The sequence below is a fragment of the Engystomops pustulosus genome, chromosome 1, assembly GCF_040894005.1.
Source record: "Engystomops pustulosus chromosome 1, aEngPut4.maternal, whole genome shotgun sequence".
In the NCBI taxonomy this organism is placed as follows: domain Eukaryota; kingdom Metazoa; phylum Chordata; class Amphibia; order Anura; family Leptodactylidae; genus Engystomops; species Engystomops pustulosus.
The window spans coordinates 298,579,647-298,597,165 of NC_092411.1; the positions used below are offsets into that span (position 1 = coordinate 298,579,647).

Sequence of the window (17,519 nt, forward strand, 5' to 3'; positions counted from 1 at the left end):
TTAAAAACTTTAAGACTTTTTATGCCAAAAAAGCCCAGGAAAAGCAATGATAAATAACCCTTAGATACGATAAATAAATCTTAGCTATCTGTTTTCTTGATCTTGGAGCAGAGGATGTTTTGATGTCACTAGGACAGACTTTTAGGACAGGCTCTCTAGTGTCCCAGAGCAGAAATACCTCCCTCTCGCACAGCGATAGAGCCACAAGGGGGAGCTCACTCACATACAGAATATTCTCATATTAACCCTGTGAACTGGGTCTCCACGAGGAAGTGTTCACACTTTATACTCTAGTCACAGACAAAGGCTAAAGCAGTAATATTTATTATTGGCTCATACTGATATCACTTGACTAGCAAGTATATAGATATATATCAATGCCAGCATCTCCTCCAAGTATAAAGTAGTAAAAGTCCTGACTTGTTCTACGCAGTTCCAGCCTGTAAGAACATCAAAGTCTGAATACTCAAACGTTTCCCCAAGATTTATGGAGCACACGATATTGTAAAGCCCTGCACATTGGTGGTTTAATGGTGTAGGTCATATTAGGTATGGTTTTCTGGTGACCACTTGGTTTTCTGGCCAAAAGACTTCTTCCATCAGATACAGCTGCTGAGATAGTGCACAGAAGTTGTATACGCTTTACTCAAGACTGCATCTGCAGGATACACAGACTTTAGATCCTACCACAAAAGTGTCAATAAAAAATAACAAGACAGGATAGAAAAGTAAGGTGCGCACTATCCAGGTGTGGATCATGGGGTGGAGGACTTTGTGGAGGCATTGAAGAGCAGCTCTAAGTAATGTATCTCCCTTACGTAGGTCATATTGTATAGCTATCACAATCCAACTCTTAGCTGGACCTTGCACTTGCTCCTACTCTTACAGAACACACTTCCTCCTGAGGTACCTACAAAAAAGATCTTGGTTGAGTTGTTCTAGTCTACTTCAATATTACATCGCCTAATATTATTCCCTCTTCCTCCATATATCTTCCGGGTTCTGATCCTCCTAACTGGCATCGAGCATTCAGCAGATTCTCAACGATAAATGTCTAAAACCGTTTTCCAGCTTTCCCAGTTCTACACAGGGAATCAGAAGACCTAAAAATTATATTAGTCAGAGGGATGTAGATTGTTGGGTCGTGAGACAAGTGATTCCCTCTTCTCTTGTTTTCATGAAGGTTTCCACTTCCGGGTTATTCACTTGGGGCCGTTGGACTTCAGCTTGCGGTTCCTTATCTGGCGGAGGCGCAGTAGAAGCTCTTTGGGCAGCTTCTTTCCATTGGCCATCAGCTCCTTCAGGCGTTGCTTTGGAGTTTTGGAGATGTAGAAGTCACACACGGTTGCATGGTTTTCATAGGAGACACGACAGGACTTTGTTGACGGGTGATACCCCTCTGCTTTCGCAGTGACTTCATACTCTCCAGGGTTTAGAAGACGCCAGTAATCTCCATCGACAGCTGAAAGAGAACATGGATTAATATATAGTACAGCGGTGGCGAACCTATGGCACGGGTGCCAGAGGCGGCACTCAGAGCCCTTTCTGAGGGCACCCGGGCCATCGCCCCAGCACACCAGACAGAACTCAAAGAATCTTCCTGCAGTTCCAAGCAACTTAAAAGATGCTGCTTTCAGTCATATTCTGATACTTTGCTACTTGGGACTGTAGGAAGAGGGAGAATGTATAGACAGGGCCGAATTACCCTTGGAGGACCTCCTGCATTCTCTGTGTACAGAGGGACACTGAAAAGAAGCTAAAATGATGAAAAATTTCCATCTTTCTACTGTGTTGGTGTCCTCAGGAGGCCAATATGATTGAAAGTTATTGAAGAACAGGGAGCAATAAGTTACTGCTTTAATTTTTGGTTAGCACCTCGCAATAAATAAGGGGAATTTTTTTTTTTTTGGGGGGGGCACTCAGCCACTAAAAGGTTCGCCATCACTGATATAGTACATGAAAATACAGAATTATATTGGGTTACTTCAGGGTGTGAAGACATTCGGTAAAATGGTGTGTGTCTACTGGAGTACAGAGCCCTGATATGGGAGAAATCAAGGCAGAAAAACCTACAGGACAGGATTAAATAATTATGGACCAGTGCACGAGGCTGTGAGAGTTATAGGCATTGATTGTCGTCACTATTTGGTTTAAAAGCTCCAAGGGAGATCTGCATCAACTCTCCCGTCAGTTATCCAGAAAACACCAGATATATAACGAACTCCGGGCTTCTCTGTAGGCACTTTCACCTTGGACTTTATATATAATATGCCGCTGATGGCTGGTTCCAGCAGCAGAAATTTTATTCATTAAAATTTTTTATTTTGTCACCCCCTTATCCTGCGGAGAAGTGCTGTAGAATATGATGGGGCTATATAAATAAAGATTATTATTATTACAGGAATGCTTGGTCACCACGCTCAGTCAACCTGGGGCTTGCATTTTATAGATTTCTCATAAGGATCAATTCACAGATTATAGTACAGATTATGTTGGGCTCTTATTCTCCCCATGCACAAGGTATGAGAAGATCTACAGCTTGACATTTCATGTCCCCAAAACTTATATGACTCTTTGCGTATGCGGGCCACCCACCACGCCAATATCCATTAAAAGAGACTGGCCAGTCAGCATGGGCACGGTGTGCTGAGGCCTGGTGCGGTGAGGCACAGTGCGTCCGTGGATATGCCCAATAGAAGGCTTACCTCTGCATGTTGCCATGGGCATGAGGCCTAACCTTTACAGAAGAACATAACGTGACCTTCTCAATACTGCAAATGTGCTATTGTTCAACGCCGCATTACTGTATGCACAACTTGCTGTTGCTTGTTACCCTTTAATAAGGACCTTAATGGTATATTCACAATCCTACACTAATGACCATTTTATTGAGAATGATGTCCTGTTGAACTGGATGATGAATGTTACACAACTCCAGGCACACTTAAGGAGGTGACAGGCACCAAGTGTGACATTGGTCAATTCATAACCATTTGCATTAGTGACCTGCAAGGACACCGGACCACACCATCAGGCACAGACGTCATCGTCTTGCACAGCCCAGCAAGCATCTAGTCCACATAAGGGACCAGATGGCCTTAGTGCTCTCCATTGATGAAGGTTGATCTATGCTGAGCGGAAATTATGGCCACCAAAACAATGTTGGAGACATCAAGGAGAGTGCTGTGCATCAGCCACTTGTGTCACCAGTTGAGCCTTTGGTGATTGAGTCACATAGTAGGCAGGTGTCTGGTTACTACAGAACTGTAGTTGATATTGGTGGAATTTGTGTCAACAGTACATTGACAACCTCATGGTGCCTCTACATGAAGACAATGCTCCTGCTCATCGTGGTCTCATCATTAAGCAATTGATGCTTGAGACTGAGGACCTTACATGTATTGGTACTTTTTCCAGACCTGAATCCTGTTGAAAACCTATAGGATCATTTGAGTTGCCGTGTAGAGGCCCGCAGCTCCATACCTCATGATCCGGCACCTGCTACATGTCTACATTAGTAGTGCACCTAAGTTATACTCCCATCTAATGTAAGTGCCCAAATTATTGATTATTCTGGTGTTATACACCCTACAGTACACTGTGTGTGTCTCATCTGTTTTGTTGCCTCACTCTGTAAGCACATTTCTTTTATCTTGGGCAGATTTTGAAATATCATAAGAAGACAACATGACATTGGCTTTTGGGATTTTAACTACTCATGAATTATTGCGCAATGGAGCAGGTTAGCCAAACATCTTATTCTGATTGCAATCTGAAGTCACATGTTTCTGTTTCCGTGTTTATTTGTGCACATGAACATTGTACAGGCAGAGGCTGAATGTAGCTTGGAGGGGCTAAATCTACTGTATGACATTGTATGCGGTGCCTCACCTGTGCGGATATCATGGTTCAGACCATCCACCACTATGACAGCTTCAGGAACTCCTTGGTTTGTATCTTTATCACGAACAACGCCTTTAATCCCGCGATGCACCTGAAAAAGCAGATAGGACACCGTTTTCCACATTTGACCATCCCCTAAAGCAGCTGATCCTCAATCACATTACTTGTCATACTTCAGTGTTGTATTAACTATTCTGCTTGTCGTTACTTGAATATATTGGGTACAAACTGCAGAAAAGGGAATTAAGTTTTCTATGTTGATTACATTTTACATTGAATCCGTAACCTAGATATCAGAGGTCGCTCTGGCTTATTGTTAAGTAAAATGGCTCGATATGTGTCTATGAAAACACCAGTGACTAAGTTTCTTGTCATTTTGAGTAAACAAAATCCTTCCGGTAAGTCAGATTTGAACTGCTATCAGTACTGCTAAATGTATTGTGATGAGGGACTTATGAAGAGACCCTTATCCCATTAACATGGCCCCCATTACATAACAATTCCTCACTATATGCAGTAACTGACCTGCTCCATGTAAAGAAGCAGAGACTCCTTGTTATTCTCCCACTCAGTTGGGAGTTCCGTCTCGTGTGGGAATTTATCGCAGGACAGTTCAATGGTTATCTCAAAGCAGTTGGTGTGGAGATAGCTGAAATCGTTCATACCTGAGGAGAAGAAGACAAAGTTATTACGGTAACTGGAGCTCGTGGCAGCTTCATATGGTTGGGGCATCTCACTCACTGCCTGCCACTGTGTGCCAGTTTGCTCCATTGATGATATTTCCGACCCTCATGAAGTTGTCGTAGTGGCAGATCCTGCGGTTGTCATCGGCCATGATGCGGTGACTGGAAGCATATGCTGTGGCAAGCCAACGAAACATGGCATCATCTGCTGTGGGTGTCAGTTCTTTGGCCATCCAATAGGAGCGAGCCATGTCAAAAGGATAGCTCACCACCAGCTCACCACCATGCATGTTGGCACTTAGGACAAAAGGGATTTTCTGCATCCAGTCAATGATGGCACGGGTCTCTGGAGCCACCTGAAGTACATACAAGCGTTGAGCTACTATAGGTTACTTTTAAAGTAGATGTATGTGGTAGGATCCTATAGCCTATATTTACTCACCGTTGCATTCTCCATGGTGTAGTACTCAGGGATTGGGATATAATGATTGGGGAAGTGCTCCGGGACCTGCTCATTGTCTTCTGCTTCCCATAGAGGAGTGTTGAGATCAGCAAAGTTATGGTTTAGATCAAGCCCTTGGTAATTCCAGCGGCCAATACCCCAGCCAGACAGCTCCGAGCCCTAATAAAGCAGACATCTCTATTAGAGCCTATGCACAATGATATAGAGTTTTCTGTGGAGCGTGGAGAAGAAGGGTACAGTACCAGTTTGTAGGCCATTTCATATCCATCAGGATTCATGGAGGGCAGGAGATGTATCCGAGTGTCTCTGATAAGTCTTGTGACTCTTGGATTATCTTTCTTGTACTCCTGACACAGATATTCCATAAGGTTCAACATCAGTTCTCGACCCACTACCTCGTTCCCATGCATCCCAGCCACATAGCGAAACTCTGGCTCCCCTGTAAGAGAAGACCTTGTCACTGTCCATTATAGCTGAAGGCCAGAGATATATACGGTACCTCCTTGTGCCTCTCTTCTTATACAATACTGACTTATCTGGTGCGCACCTACCCAGCTCATGTTGTCCTGGGTTGTCTGATATCTCCATCACATACATCTTCAGCCCTAGGTAGCTCTTGCCGATGCTGTAGACACGAGTGATATTTGGACACTCCTCATTGACCCTCTTCATTAGCTGAAAGGACGTAAAGAAATTCCACATGAAATCTCCGAAAGACATTAGTTAATGGTTGAGTTAGACCAGAGAGTGTCTGTTAGTAGGGTCTATATTACATTACATATGGATGAGTTGTAGTACCATTTACAGCCTGTATACAATTGTGGTGCTATGTCTTCTGCTTTGTTGGCCGGTGTTCATTTTGTTACAAACCTTCCGCATCTCCTTGTAGTTGTGGTGTTTAAACTCCAGCTTGTCACTTGGCTGCGGTTGCTGTTCCCACATGAAGACAGTGTTTGGATCTGTGGAGAAAGCCACAATCTCACATTTATTCCAAGATGTGTCTTAGCTTCTACCTCTTTCTTGCGGTACTGGCATTGTAAGAGCACATTCCTACTTTGTAGGGGAGATTGGGGCCTCTTAATCGAATCTCTGGAATTTTTGAAGAGAATTTTATTCTATGGGTTGCACATCAGAATTCGCTGTTGTGATAAGAAAAACTACTATTCCGTTCTCATAGATCTGTAAATTCACTGATGATTAACTTTTTAATCCACTCCAAACTTTATTAAAACATATTAAAAGTTATGGTGTTCACCCGCAAACCGAAAAAAAGACAGATCTATGCGTTTCCAAACATGCGGCTTTTAGTCATTATCTGACTATGAAACATATCTTTTTGTTTTTTGGTAAACTTTCTGACCTGGGATATTAAGGAGGAGGCGGCTCTTGTAGTTTGTTCCAGTTAGGAGAGACCTTAAAGCACACCTACCATCAGGATGAAGGATTGTAAACCAAGCACTGACATACTGGTGTGCGCCCCCTCTATCAGGATTTGCTCTTCTTTAATCTTCTTATGCTCTGGTTTTTAAGAAAAAGAGGCTTTGATGATTATACAAATGAGCCTAAGGGGCTCCACGCTCAATAGATGTTAATTGAGCCTTGAGCCCCCCAGGCTCATTTGTATATTTTTAATGCCTTTTTTTGTTAAAAACAAGGGTATAAGAAGCTAAAAGAAGAGCAGATTCTGTAAGAGGAACCACACACCAGTCAGTGCTTGGTTTACAATCCTTCAACCTGGTGCTAGATGTTTTATAAGCAATCACCCACCTGGTAGAGGGCATCCTAAAATCTCAGCTCTCAAGCAGATGGTACCATTCTCGAACCACGTCTGAGGGTTTATCCTGATGTATCGTGCAACCATGGGGCTGGGCAGTTTGTTCAAGACTGGAGTCTCGGGGTCTTTATTGGCTTTAAAAATCTAATATGATGAAAAGAAGACATTAAGAAGAAGATTACATTATGTCGTCAAGCAGAATATGAGACATGGACATGATGAAAGCAAGACACAAACAAAAATAATAAATGGGACACAAACTTCAACTAAGCAGTAACAGCCCCTCCAGGTGCTGCAGCTGCGACGCCAAACTGGTGCAGACACTTTATAAATACATGTACAAGCAGTTTGCATGTTCTCTTCCCTGCAATGTCAGACAGAAAAGTAGCACAAACGCTTTAGTAAATGAGGGCAATTATTTTGACAAGAAGAGAAATAGACAAGAACAAGAATATGAGATGATAACATGAAGAATATCAGATGATAAGAAGATTACAAGACACTTACAAAATAAACACAAGATGTTAATGAAAAGGATACAAGGTGCTAACAAAAAGAACACAAGACATCAATAAAAATAAAACAGGACACAAACAATAAGACTACAAGTCATAAGCAAGAACAATACAAGACAATAACAAAAGTAATAAATGGCCACTTAGTAATCTGTTTATTATGAGGTCATTTCTTTGTAAACTGCAGCTAAACAAGGGACGTGTTCATTGGTTATATGCATTTTAATGTGTTTTGTGGCTATGAACTACCGTAATAATAAAAATGATTTAAGTTTATTGGGTGAGCAGGGTGCAATTGTGCCCTTGTACTTTGAAAGAAGGGACATGTGCCATAGGGCAATGTAGAATAAGTTACTTCCATCGAGGACCTCCAAGGGGAGACCATGATGTAGTAGTTTTGGTTCTGCTGTTAAATTCTGCACACCACTCTCTGTATAATATCTTGCCCAAAGTAGATTGGTTTCTTGGACCCCTCCAGAACCCACTTCCATGCTTCAGCAGGAAACCTCAAACAGTACCCCTGTCCTCAAGACCTTAACATTACAATCTTCATCTAACAATCACTAAATATGGGTCACAGGGGCTTCACCTTGTGTAGAGCCTTGACTCCTTCATACGAGGCAGGTTTGCCACTCAGAACTACATGTTACGGTGCATTTTCTTTCAAAAAAAGCCAGACAGGCAAGACACACAATGGTTAATGGTTCCGAAACGTATTCCTGGCCGCAACCAGTAGGAGATCAAACGCTTCAGGACGCTGCAAAATTTTCATTCCAGGAATGGGAAATATTCCAAGGAAAGTACCACACAGAGCAACCGCAGAGACCAGAGCAAACATAGTGTGGAGAGGGATTATGTGTCTTCATGGGTTTTCACCGCAAAGAAACCAGGACTTGGCAGCAAGCAGAGATCCACCAATGAAGGACGACGGACTACTTAAGAGGTCTCACTCATCTCATCTGCTGTACTTAATGGGATATTCATTATATAAACCTTACTAATATCCAGTACCTTCTAGTCCAATCATTCAGTTCCAGTCCAATTAATATTCCATATATCTCTGATTTTTATAGGGTAATATAGAAATTTTTGCAGCCCCTTTAAGGAGACACCGCATTACATGACCCAACTGTGAACATTCAGGTCAATAAATATTTCAAGGTTTCCTATGATGGAGTCCTGGAAAGAACCCTGGATCCTGAAGCAGACCCAGTGCCTGATTGACTCTGTATTACATGCTGTGCCCGAGAGATTTCTACTTGTGACAAACATACAAAAACAGTATGAAAGGTACAGACTCCACCACACATGATCTTCCAGCACCCAGCCTTCATCATAAGGCCCCCTTCTAGTTATAGAAACAATGTAGTAACAGGTCACATTTTGTGAATATTGCCCATACTATGGAAGCAGCCAGACCCTATCGGGCCCCATCGCATCTTCTTTGTTTGGGTTTAGGTGCTGTTCCTAAGGGGTTTTCTGCACATCTCCAAGGGATCAGAAGAGGGTAGGGAAAAGACAAGTGATCATCTGTAATGGTGGAATGAAGACCCTTAAGGATTATTGATCATAAACAGATCTTATAGCCTAGCTTTATAAAATCACTGTATAGCATGGGAGCCTTTTTTACTTTCATACTCCAGCATAGGTAGCAGTGTATCCAAGGTCTGTGAAAATCATAAGAACATTTTGTGGATTTCAGAAGTTGTTTTCTAACGCTGAACTACATCTGTAGGAAGATGACGACTTACCCGAAAGCCCTGTGCCAACTTGTATTTTGCTAATAACCAAATTTCAGCCCTTATGCACTTCAGCCTCCAGAGGAGCTTTTGCCATTACTGATTTAAAACGGGGGTCTTCAGTATCTACCATACATAAAGACATGTGTGATGTGCAGTCTATCCGATAACCACAGACATGATGTATGCGCTGCGCTGTCTGGTTACACTAGGTGGCTTCGCCATGTATTTGACAGCCCTGACTGTCAGAAGACCATCAACATCATCATCTCTTTTGCTCATTGTGTCACAGCTCTACATTGAGTACATTGAGTTTATATTTAGGAGCTACAGGCAGGACTGGCTCTGGTCCCAGATGCACAGAGAGAAGAAGGGATGGCAGCCACGGGCAAAGAGCTGCCAACGAAAGCTCCAATTCTAGGCCTTGCCCCAGAATAACCTCAACACCAGCCAGGAGAGTGCTGAAAGAGTCATTGACTCCAATCAGGAAGCTGTCCGAGGTTATGCAAGACAGCATCACGACATCCCCAACTTTAAAAGTATAGGGATGCACACTGCCTCACTCATATATTGAGATAATGTTATTTCAATGTGATGGGCTCCATAGCTGGGAGTGTGCATGGTGTATCATGCTTAGCATGTAGGGCTCTGGGAAAGAGGGGCACAGTCCTATGTTGATCCCATCTTTTATTAGTTTGCAAGAACCTAATTGCACAGTTAGCAAGGAAAGGGTTAAGGGATTGGTCCAAGGTCCAAACAATGGACAATGGGTGGACCTAGTACTGAAACACATGAACATTTCAGAAGATCTCAGTGGCTCCCCAGAAATCTATCATTGATGGCTTTCAATTAGACATGGCCAAGGGCTGGCGTTGTATGTACCTGCTCATGTGAGAATCCTTTTAAAAAATGATTTAAGGGAACCTATCATCAAGTTGCCAAGCTAAATGCATGTGAAAATTCTACATACAGTGGGTATACAGCGTTTTTATACACTTCACCATCCAGACCCCACCAATCTGTTTATCTCAGATTTTGCCTTTGGAATCTTTACAGATTCAATCAACTCAAAGGGAAAAGCACTGAGCAAGGCCAATGGAGCTCCAACCTACCCAGTGGAGAAAGCTCTGGCCAACTTAATGGAGAGAGCTCAGACCAACTCAGTGATCAAAGCTCCAACCAACCCAAAGGGAAAAGCACTGAGCAAGGCCAATGGAGCTCCAATATACACAGTGGAAAAAGTTCTGACCAACTCAGTGATCAAAGCTCCAACCAACCCAAAGGGAAAAGCTCTGGATAAAATTCCCACCAAATCAACGGAAAAGAAAACTAACCACCCTAATGGACAGATCTCAGACCATTTTCATGAACAAAGCTCCAACCAACCCAACAAAGCAAGCTCTGACCTACTCAGTGGAGAAAGAAGCAACCAAATTCCCGGACAAAACTCCAGTCAACTAAGTAGAGAAATCTCAGTCCAGCTGAGGAAATCTCTAAGAAACTTGGTGGAGATTGCTCTGAGAAAACCATTAATAACAGCCTCAACCACCTGTTTACTAAGGTTTATGATGAGAAGGTTATAGTTTTCGGACATCATAACCTCTAGCGTGCCCCCTCAGGTTTTTTAAGATTGTCCAACTGTTGTCATTATGGACTTTAGTGCTAATAGAGGGTATAAAGTAACACAGATACCACAAAGTACTTGTGATTGAGCAGGGATGTGATGTGTATGTACCGTGGTCCTTGCCTTATGATACATTGATAGCAGAGCCTCTGGTATGTCGTCCTCCGTTCCCTAACCTGCACTAAAAATAAGAAAGTGTCCCCAGCCGGAAGGTCAGTACTCCACCGTTAATTACACATCTGCATCACTTAAGGTCAAGTCTGACTCCATCTCTGCGGCATTGACGGCCTTCTTTCAGAATAAATGAAGCACTTGTACATCTTCAGTTGTCCGCTGGTTACAGCGATCCTCACAGGGAACTGTCTAGTTAAGCAGAAATCAACATAATCAAGGTCTGAGATTCTGCCAGGGAACGAGCCCAAGTCACAGCGTGGCCGATCCTCCCATCACAAACATGTCCTGACTAGCCAAGACTGTATTGGAAGCAGACCAGGCCTCTGGAGGACTCGTAATAACACTGTGACCTACATACAGATGGACTATGACTCTGTATAATACATACAATATTTCCATACAACAACAATGATCAGGAATAAGAGGAAACCACCAGACATCTCTCATGTCCTGTACTGCAGCTCTGTCCAATCAGATTGGCTGCTGGGAATCGGAACAAGCTCTGCAGGATTGTGGAGAGCTTCCATTATAGTTCAGGCTGAAGATCATAAGATACTAGTAACTACATGAGCATAATCAGAGAACTATGTGATACATAATACCACCCATAGTTCTCTCTTACTTGCCAGTAGACTCAATGTTCTGCACTGGTCTGGTCTGATTACAGGGGTTGTGGAAGAAGAATTAAACAGGCATTGTATGAGGTTATGTGGATGTATGGAAGAGTTATATTATATACAGGCAGTGTATGAGGTTATGTGGATGGTGTATGGAAGAGTTATATTATATACAGGCAGTGTATGAGGTTATGTGGATGTATGGAAGAGTTATATTATATACAGGCAGTGTATGAGGTTATGTGGATGTATGGAAGAGTTATATTATATACAGGCATTGTATGAGGTTATGTGGATGTATGGAAGAGTTATATTATATACAGGCAGTGTATGAGGTTATGTGGATGTATGGAAGAGTTATATTATATACAGGCATTGTATGAGGTTATGTGGATGTATGGAAGAGTTATATTATATACAGGCATTGTATGAGGTTATGTGGATGTATGGAAGAGTTATATTATATACAGGCATTGTATGAGGTTATGTGGATGTATGGAAGAGTTATATTATATACAGGCAGTGTATGAGGTTATGTGGATGTATGGAAGAGTTATATTATATACAGGCATTGTATGAGGTTATGTGGATGTATGGAAGAGTTATATTATATACAGGCATTGTATGAGGTTATGTGGATGTATGGAAGAGTTATATTATATACAGGCAGTGTATGAGGTTATGTGGATGTATGGAAGAGTTATATTATATACAGGCATTGTATGAGGTTATGTGGATGGTGTATGGAAGAGTTATATTATATACAGGCATTGTATGAGGTTATGTGGATGTATGGAAGAGTTATATTATATACAGGCATTGTATGAGGTTATGTGGATGTATGGAAGAGTTATATTATGTACAGGCAGTGTATGAGGTTATGTGGATGGTGTATGGAAGAGTTATATTATATACAGGCATTGTATGAGGTTATGTGGATGTATGGAAGAGTTATATTATATACAGGCAGTGTATGAGGTTATGTGGATGTATGGAAGAGTTATATTATATACAGGCATTGTATGAGGTTATGTGGATGTATGGAAGAGTTATATTATATACAGGCAGTGTATGAGGTTATGTGGATGTATGGAAGAGTTATATTATATACAGGCATTGTATGAGGTTATGTGGATGTATGGAAGAGTTATATTATATACAGGCAGTGTATGAGGTTATGTGGATGTATGGAAGAGTTATATTATATACAGGCATTGTATGAGGTTATGTGGATGTATGGAAGAGTTATATTATATACAGGCAGTGTATGAGGTTATGTGGATGTATGGAAGAGTTATATTATATACAGGCATTGTATGAGGTTATGTGGATGTATGGAAGAGTTATATTATATACAGGCATTGTATGAGGTTATGTGGATGTATGGAAGAGTTATATTATATACAGGCAGTGTATGAGGTTATGTGGATGTATGGAAGAGTTATATTATATACAGGCATTGTATGAGGTTATGTGGATGTATGGAAGAGTTATATTATATACAGGCATTGTATGAGGTTATGTGGATGTATGGAAGAGTTATATTATATACAGGCATTGTATGAGGTTATGTGGATGTATGGAAGAGTTATATTATATACAGGCAGTGTATGAGGTTATGTGGATGGTGTATGGAAGAGTTATATTATATACAGGCATTGTATGAGGTTATGTGGATGTATGGAAGAGTTATATTATATACAGGCAGTGTATGAGGTTATGTGGATGTATGGAAGAGTTATATTATATACAGGCATTGTATGAGGTTATGTGGATGTATGGAAGAGTTATATTATATACAGGCAGTGTATGAGGTTATGTGGATGTATGGAAGAGTTATATTATATACAGGCAGTGTATGAGGTTATGTGGATGTATGGAAGAGTTATATTATATACAGGCATTGTATGAGGTTATGTGGATGTATGGAAGAGTTATATTATATACAGGCATTGTATGAGGTTATGTGGATGTATGGAAGAGTTATATTATATACAGGCAGTGTATGAGGTTATGTGGCTGTATGGAAGAGTTATATTATATACAGGCATTGTATGAGGTTATGTGGATGTATGGAAGAGTTATATTATATACAGGCAGTGTATGAGGTTATGTGGATGTATGGAAGAGTTATATTATATACAGGCATTGTATGAGGTTATGTGGCTGTATGGAAGAGTTATATTATATACAGGCATTGTATGAGGTTATGTGGATGTATGGAAGAGTTATATTATATACAGGCAGTGTATGAGGTTATGTGGATGTATGGAAGAGTTATATTATATACAGGCAGTGTATGAGGTTATGTGGATGTATGGAAGAGTTATATTATATACAGGCAGTGTATGAGATTATGTGGCTGTATGGAAGAGTTATATTATATACAGGCATTGTATGAGGTTATGTGGATGTATGGAAGAGTTATATTATATACAGGCAGTGTATGAGGTTATGTGGATGTATGGAAGAGTTATATTATATACAGGCAGTGTATGAGATTATGTGGATATATGGAAGAGTTATATTATATACAGGCATTGTATGAGGTTATGTGGATGTATGGAAGAGTTATATTATATACAGGCATTGTATGAGGTTATGTGGATGTATGGAAGAGTTATATTATATACAGGCAGTGTATGAGGTTATGTGGATGTATGGAAGAGTTATATTATATACAGGCATTGTATGAGGTTATGTGGATGTATGGAAGAGTTATATTATATACAGGCAGTGTATGAGGTTATGTGGATGTATGGAAGAGTTATATTATATACAGGCATTGTATGAGGTTATGTGGATGTATGGAAGAGTTATATTATATACAGGCAGTGTATGAGGTTATGTGGATGTATGGAAGAGTTATATTATATACAGGCATTGTATGAGGTTATGTGGATGTATGGAAGAGTTATATTATATACAGGCAGTGTATGAGGTTATGTGGATGTATGGAAGAGTTATATTATATACAGGCATTGTATGAGGTTATGTGGATGTATGGAAGAGTTATATTATATACAGGCATTGTATGAGGTTATGTGGATGTATGGAAGAGTTATATTATATACAGGCAGTGTATGAGGTTATGTGGATGTATGGAAGAGTTATATTATATACAGGCAGTGTATGAGGTTATGTGGATGTATGGAAGAGTTATATTATATACAGGCAGTGTATGAGGTTATGTGGATGGTGTATGGAAGAGTTATATTATATACAGGCAGTGTATGAGGTTATGTGGATGTATGGAAGAGTTATATTATATACAGGCAGTGTATGAGGTTATGTGGATGGTGTATGGAAGAGTTATATTATATACAGGCAGTGTATGAGGTTATGTGGATGGTGTATGGAAGAGTTATATTATATACAGGCATTGTATGAGGTTATGTGGATGGTGTATGGAAGAGTTATATTATATACAGGCAGTGTATGAGGTTATGTGGATGTATGGAAGAGTTATATTATATACAGGCATTGTATGAGGTTATGTGGATGTATGGAAGAGTTATATTATATGCAGGCAGTGTATGAGGTTATGTGGATGTATGGAAGAGTTATATTATATACAGGCAGTGTATGAGATTATGTGGCTCTATGGAAGAGTTATATTATATACAGGCAGTGTATGAGGTTATGTGGATGTATGGAAGAGTTATATTATATACAGGCAGTGTATGAGGTTATGTGGATGTATGGAAGAGTTATATTATATACAGGCAGTGTAAGAGGTTATGTGGATGTATGGAAGAGTTATATTATATACAGGCAGTGTATGAGGTTATGTGGATGGTGTATGGAAGAGTTATATTATATACAGGCAGTGTATGAGGTTATGTGGATGTATGGAAGAGTTATATTATATACAGGCATTGTATGAGGTTATGTGGATGTATGGAAGAGTTATATTATATACAGGCAGTGTATGAGGTTATGTGGATGGTGTATGGAAGAGTTATATTATATACAGGCAGTGTATGAGGTTATGTGGATGGTGTATGGAAGAGTTATATTATATACAGGCATTGTATGAGGTTATGTGGATGTATGGAAGAGTTATATTATATACAGGCAGTGTATGAGGTTATGTGGATGTATGGAAGAGTTATATTATATACAGGCAGTGTATGAGGTTATGTGGATGTATGGAAGAGTTATATTATATACAGGCAGTGTATGAGGTTATGTGGATGGTGTATGGAAGAGTTATATTATATACAGGCATTGTATGAGGTTATGTGGATGGTGTATGGAAGAGTTATATTATATACAGGCAGTGTATGAGGTTATGTGGATGTATGGAAGAGTTATATTATATACAGGCATTTTATGAGGTTATGTGGATGTATGGAAGAGTTATATTATATACAGGCATTGTATGAGGTTATGTGGATGGTGTATGGAAGAGTTATATTATATACAGGCAGTGTATGAGGTTATGTGGATGTATGGAAGAGTTATATTATATACAGGCAGTGTATGAGGTTATGTGGATGGTGTATGGAAGAGTTATATTATATACAGGCAGTGTATGAGGTTATGTGGATGTATGGAAGAGTTATATTATATACAGGCAGTGTATGAGGTTATGTGGATGGTGTATGGAAGAGTTATATTATATACAGGCATTGTATGAGGTTATGTGGATGGTGTATGGAAGAGTTATATTATATACAGGCAGTGTATGAGGTTATGTGGATGTATGGAAGAGTTATATTATATACAGGCATTGTATGAGGTTATGTGGATGTATGGAAGAGTTATATTATATAAAGGCAGTGTATGAGGTTATGTGGATGGTGTATGGAAGAGTTATATTATATACAGGCATTGTATGAGGTTATGTGGATGTATGGAAGAGTTATATTATATACAGGCAGTGTATGAGGTTATGTGGATGTATGGAAGAGTTATATTATATACAGGCAGTGTATGAGGTTATGTGGATGGTGTATGGAAGAGTTATATTATATACAGGCAGTGTATGAGGTTATGTGGATGTATGGAAGAGTTATATTATATACAGGCATTGTATGAGGTTATGTGGATGTATGGAAGAGTTATATTATATACAGGCATTGTATGAGGTTATGTGGATGTATGGAAGAGTTATATTATATACAGGCAGTGTATGAGGTTATGTGGATGTATGGAAGAGTTATATTATATACAGGCAGTGTATGAGGTTATGTGGATGGTGTATGGAAGAGTTATATTATATACAGGCAGTGTATGAGGTTATGTGGATGGTGTATGGAAGAGTTATATTATATACAGGCATTGTATGAGGTTATGTGGATGGTGTATGGAAGAGTTATATTATATACAGGCAGTGTATGAGGTTATGTGGATGTATGGAAGAGTTATATTATATACAGGCATTGTATGAGGTTATGTGGATGTATGGAAGAGTTATATTATATAAAGGCAGTGTATGAGGTTATGTGGATGTATGGAAGAGTTATATTATATACAGGCAGTGTATGAGATTATGTGGCTCTATGGAAGAGTTATATTATATAAAGGCAGTGTATGAGGTTATGTGGATGTATGGAAGAGTTATATTATATACAGGCAGTGTATGAGATTATGTGGCTCTATGGAAGAGTTATATTATATACAGGCAGTGTATGAGGTTATGTGGATGTATGGAAGAGTTATATTATATACAGGCAGTGTATGAGGTTATGTGGATGTATGGAAGAGTTATATTATATACAGGCAGTGTAAGAGGTTATGTGGATGTATGGAAGAGTTATATTATATACAGGCAGTGTATGAGGTTATGTGGATGGTGTATGGAAGAGTTATATTATATACAGGCAGTGTATGAGGTTATGTGGATGTATGGAAGAGTTATATTATATACAGGCAGTGTATGAGGTTATGTGGATGGTGTATGGAAGAGTTATATTATATACAGGCAGTGTATGAGGTTATGTGGATGGTGTATGGAAGAGTTATATTATATACAGGCATTGTATGAGGTTATGTGGATGTATGGAAGAGTTATATTATATA

General features: G+C 39.9%; 1 protein-coding gene across 2 annotated transcripts in view; it reads right to left on the bottom strand.

The window, feature by feature from the left end:
* Positions 1-302: 302 nt before the first annotated feature.
* The window catches only part of LOC140084488 (probable carboxypeptidase X1), a 46,324-nt gene continuing 29,107 nt past the window's right edge, over positions 303-17,519 (bottom strand). For both annotated transcript variants that reach the window (XM_072126458.1, XM_072126456.1), the window contains 9 exons: positions 6,817-6,967; positions 5,920-6,008; positions 5,601-5,724; positions 5,292-5,488; positions 5,029-5,208; positions 4,645-4,942; positions 4,429-4,568; positions 3,892-3,994; positions 303-1,462 (listed from right to left, as the gene is read on the bottom strand). In XM_072126458.1, coding sequence (XP_071982559.1) covers positions 1,203-1,462; positions 3,892-3,994; positions 4,429-4,568; positions 4,645-4,942; positions 5,029-5,208; positions 5,292-5,488; positions 5,601-5,724; positions 5,920-6,008; positions 6,817-6,967 — 1,542 coding nt within the window. In that variant the 3' untranslated portion in view covers positions 303-1,202. The remainder of the gene's footprint in view (positions 1,463-3,891; positions 3,995-4,428; positions 4,569-4,644; positions 4,943-5,028; positions 5,209-5,291; positions 5,489-5,600; positions 5,725-5,919; positions 6,009-6,816; positions 6,968-17,519) is intronic.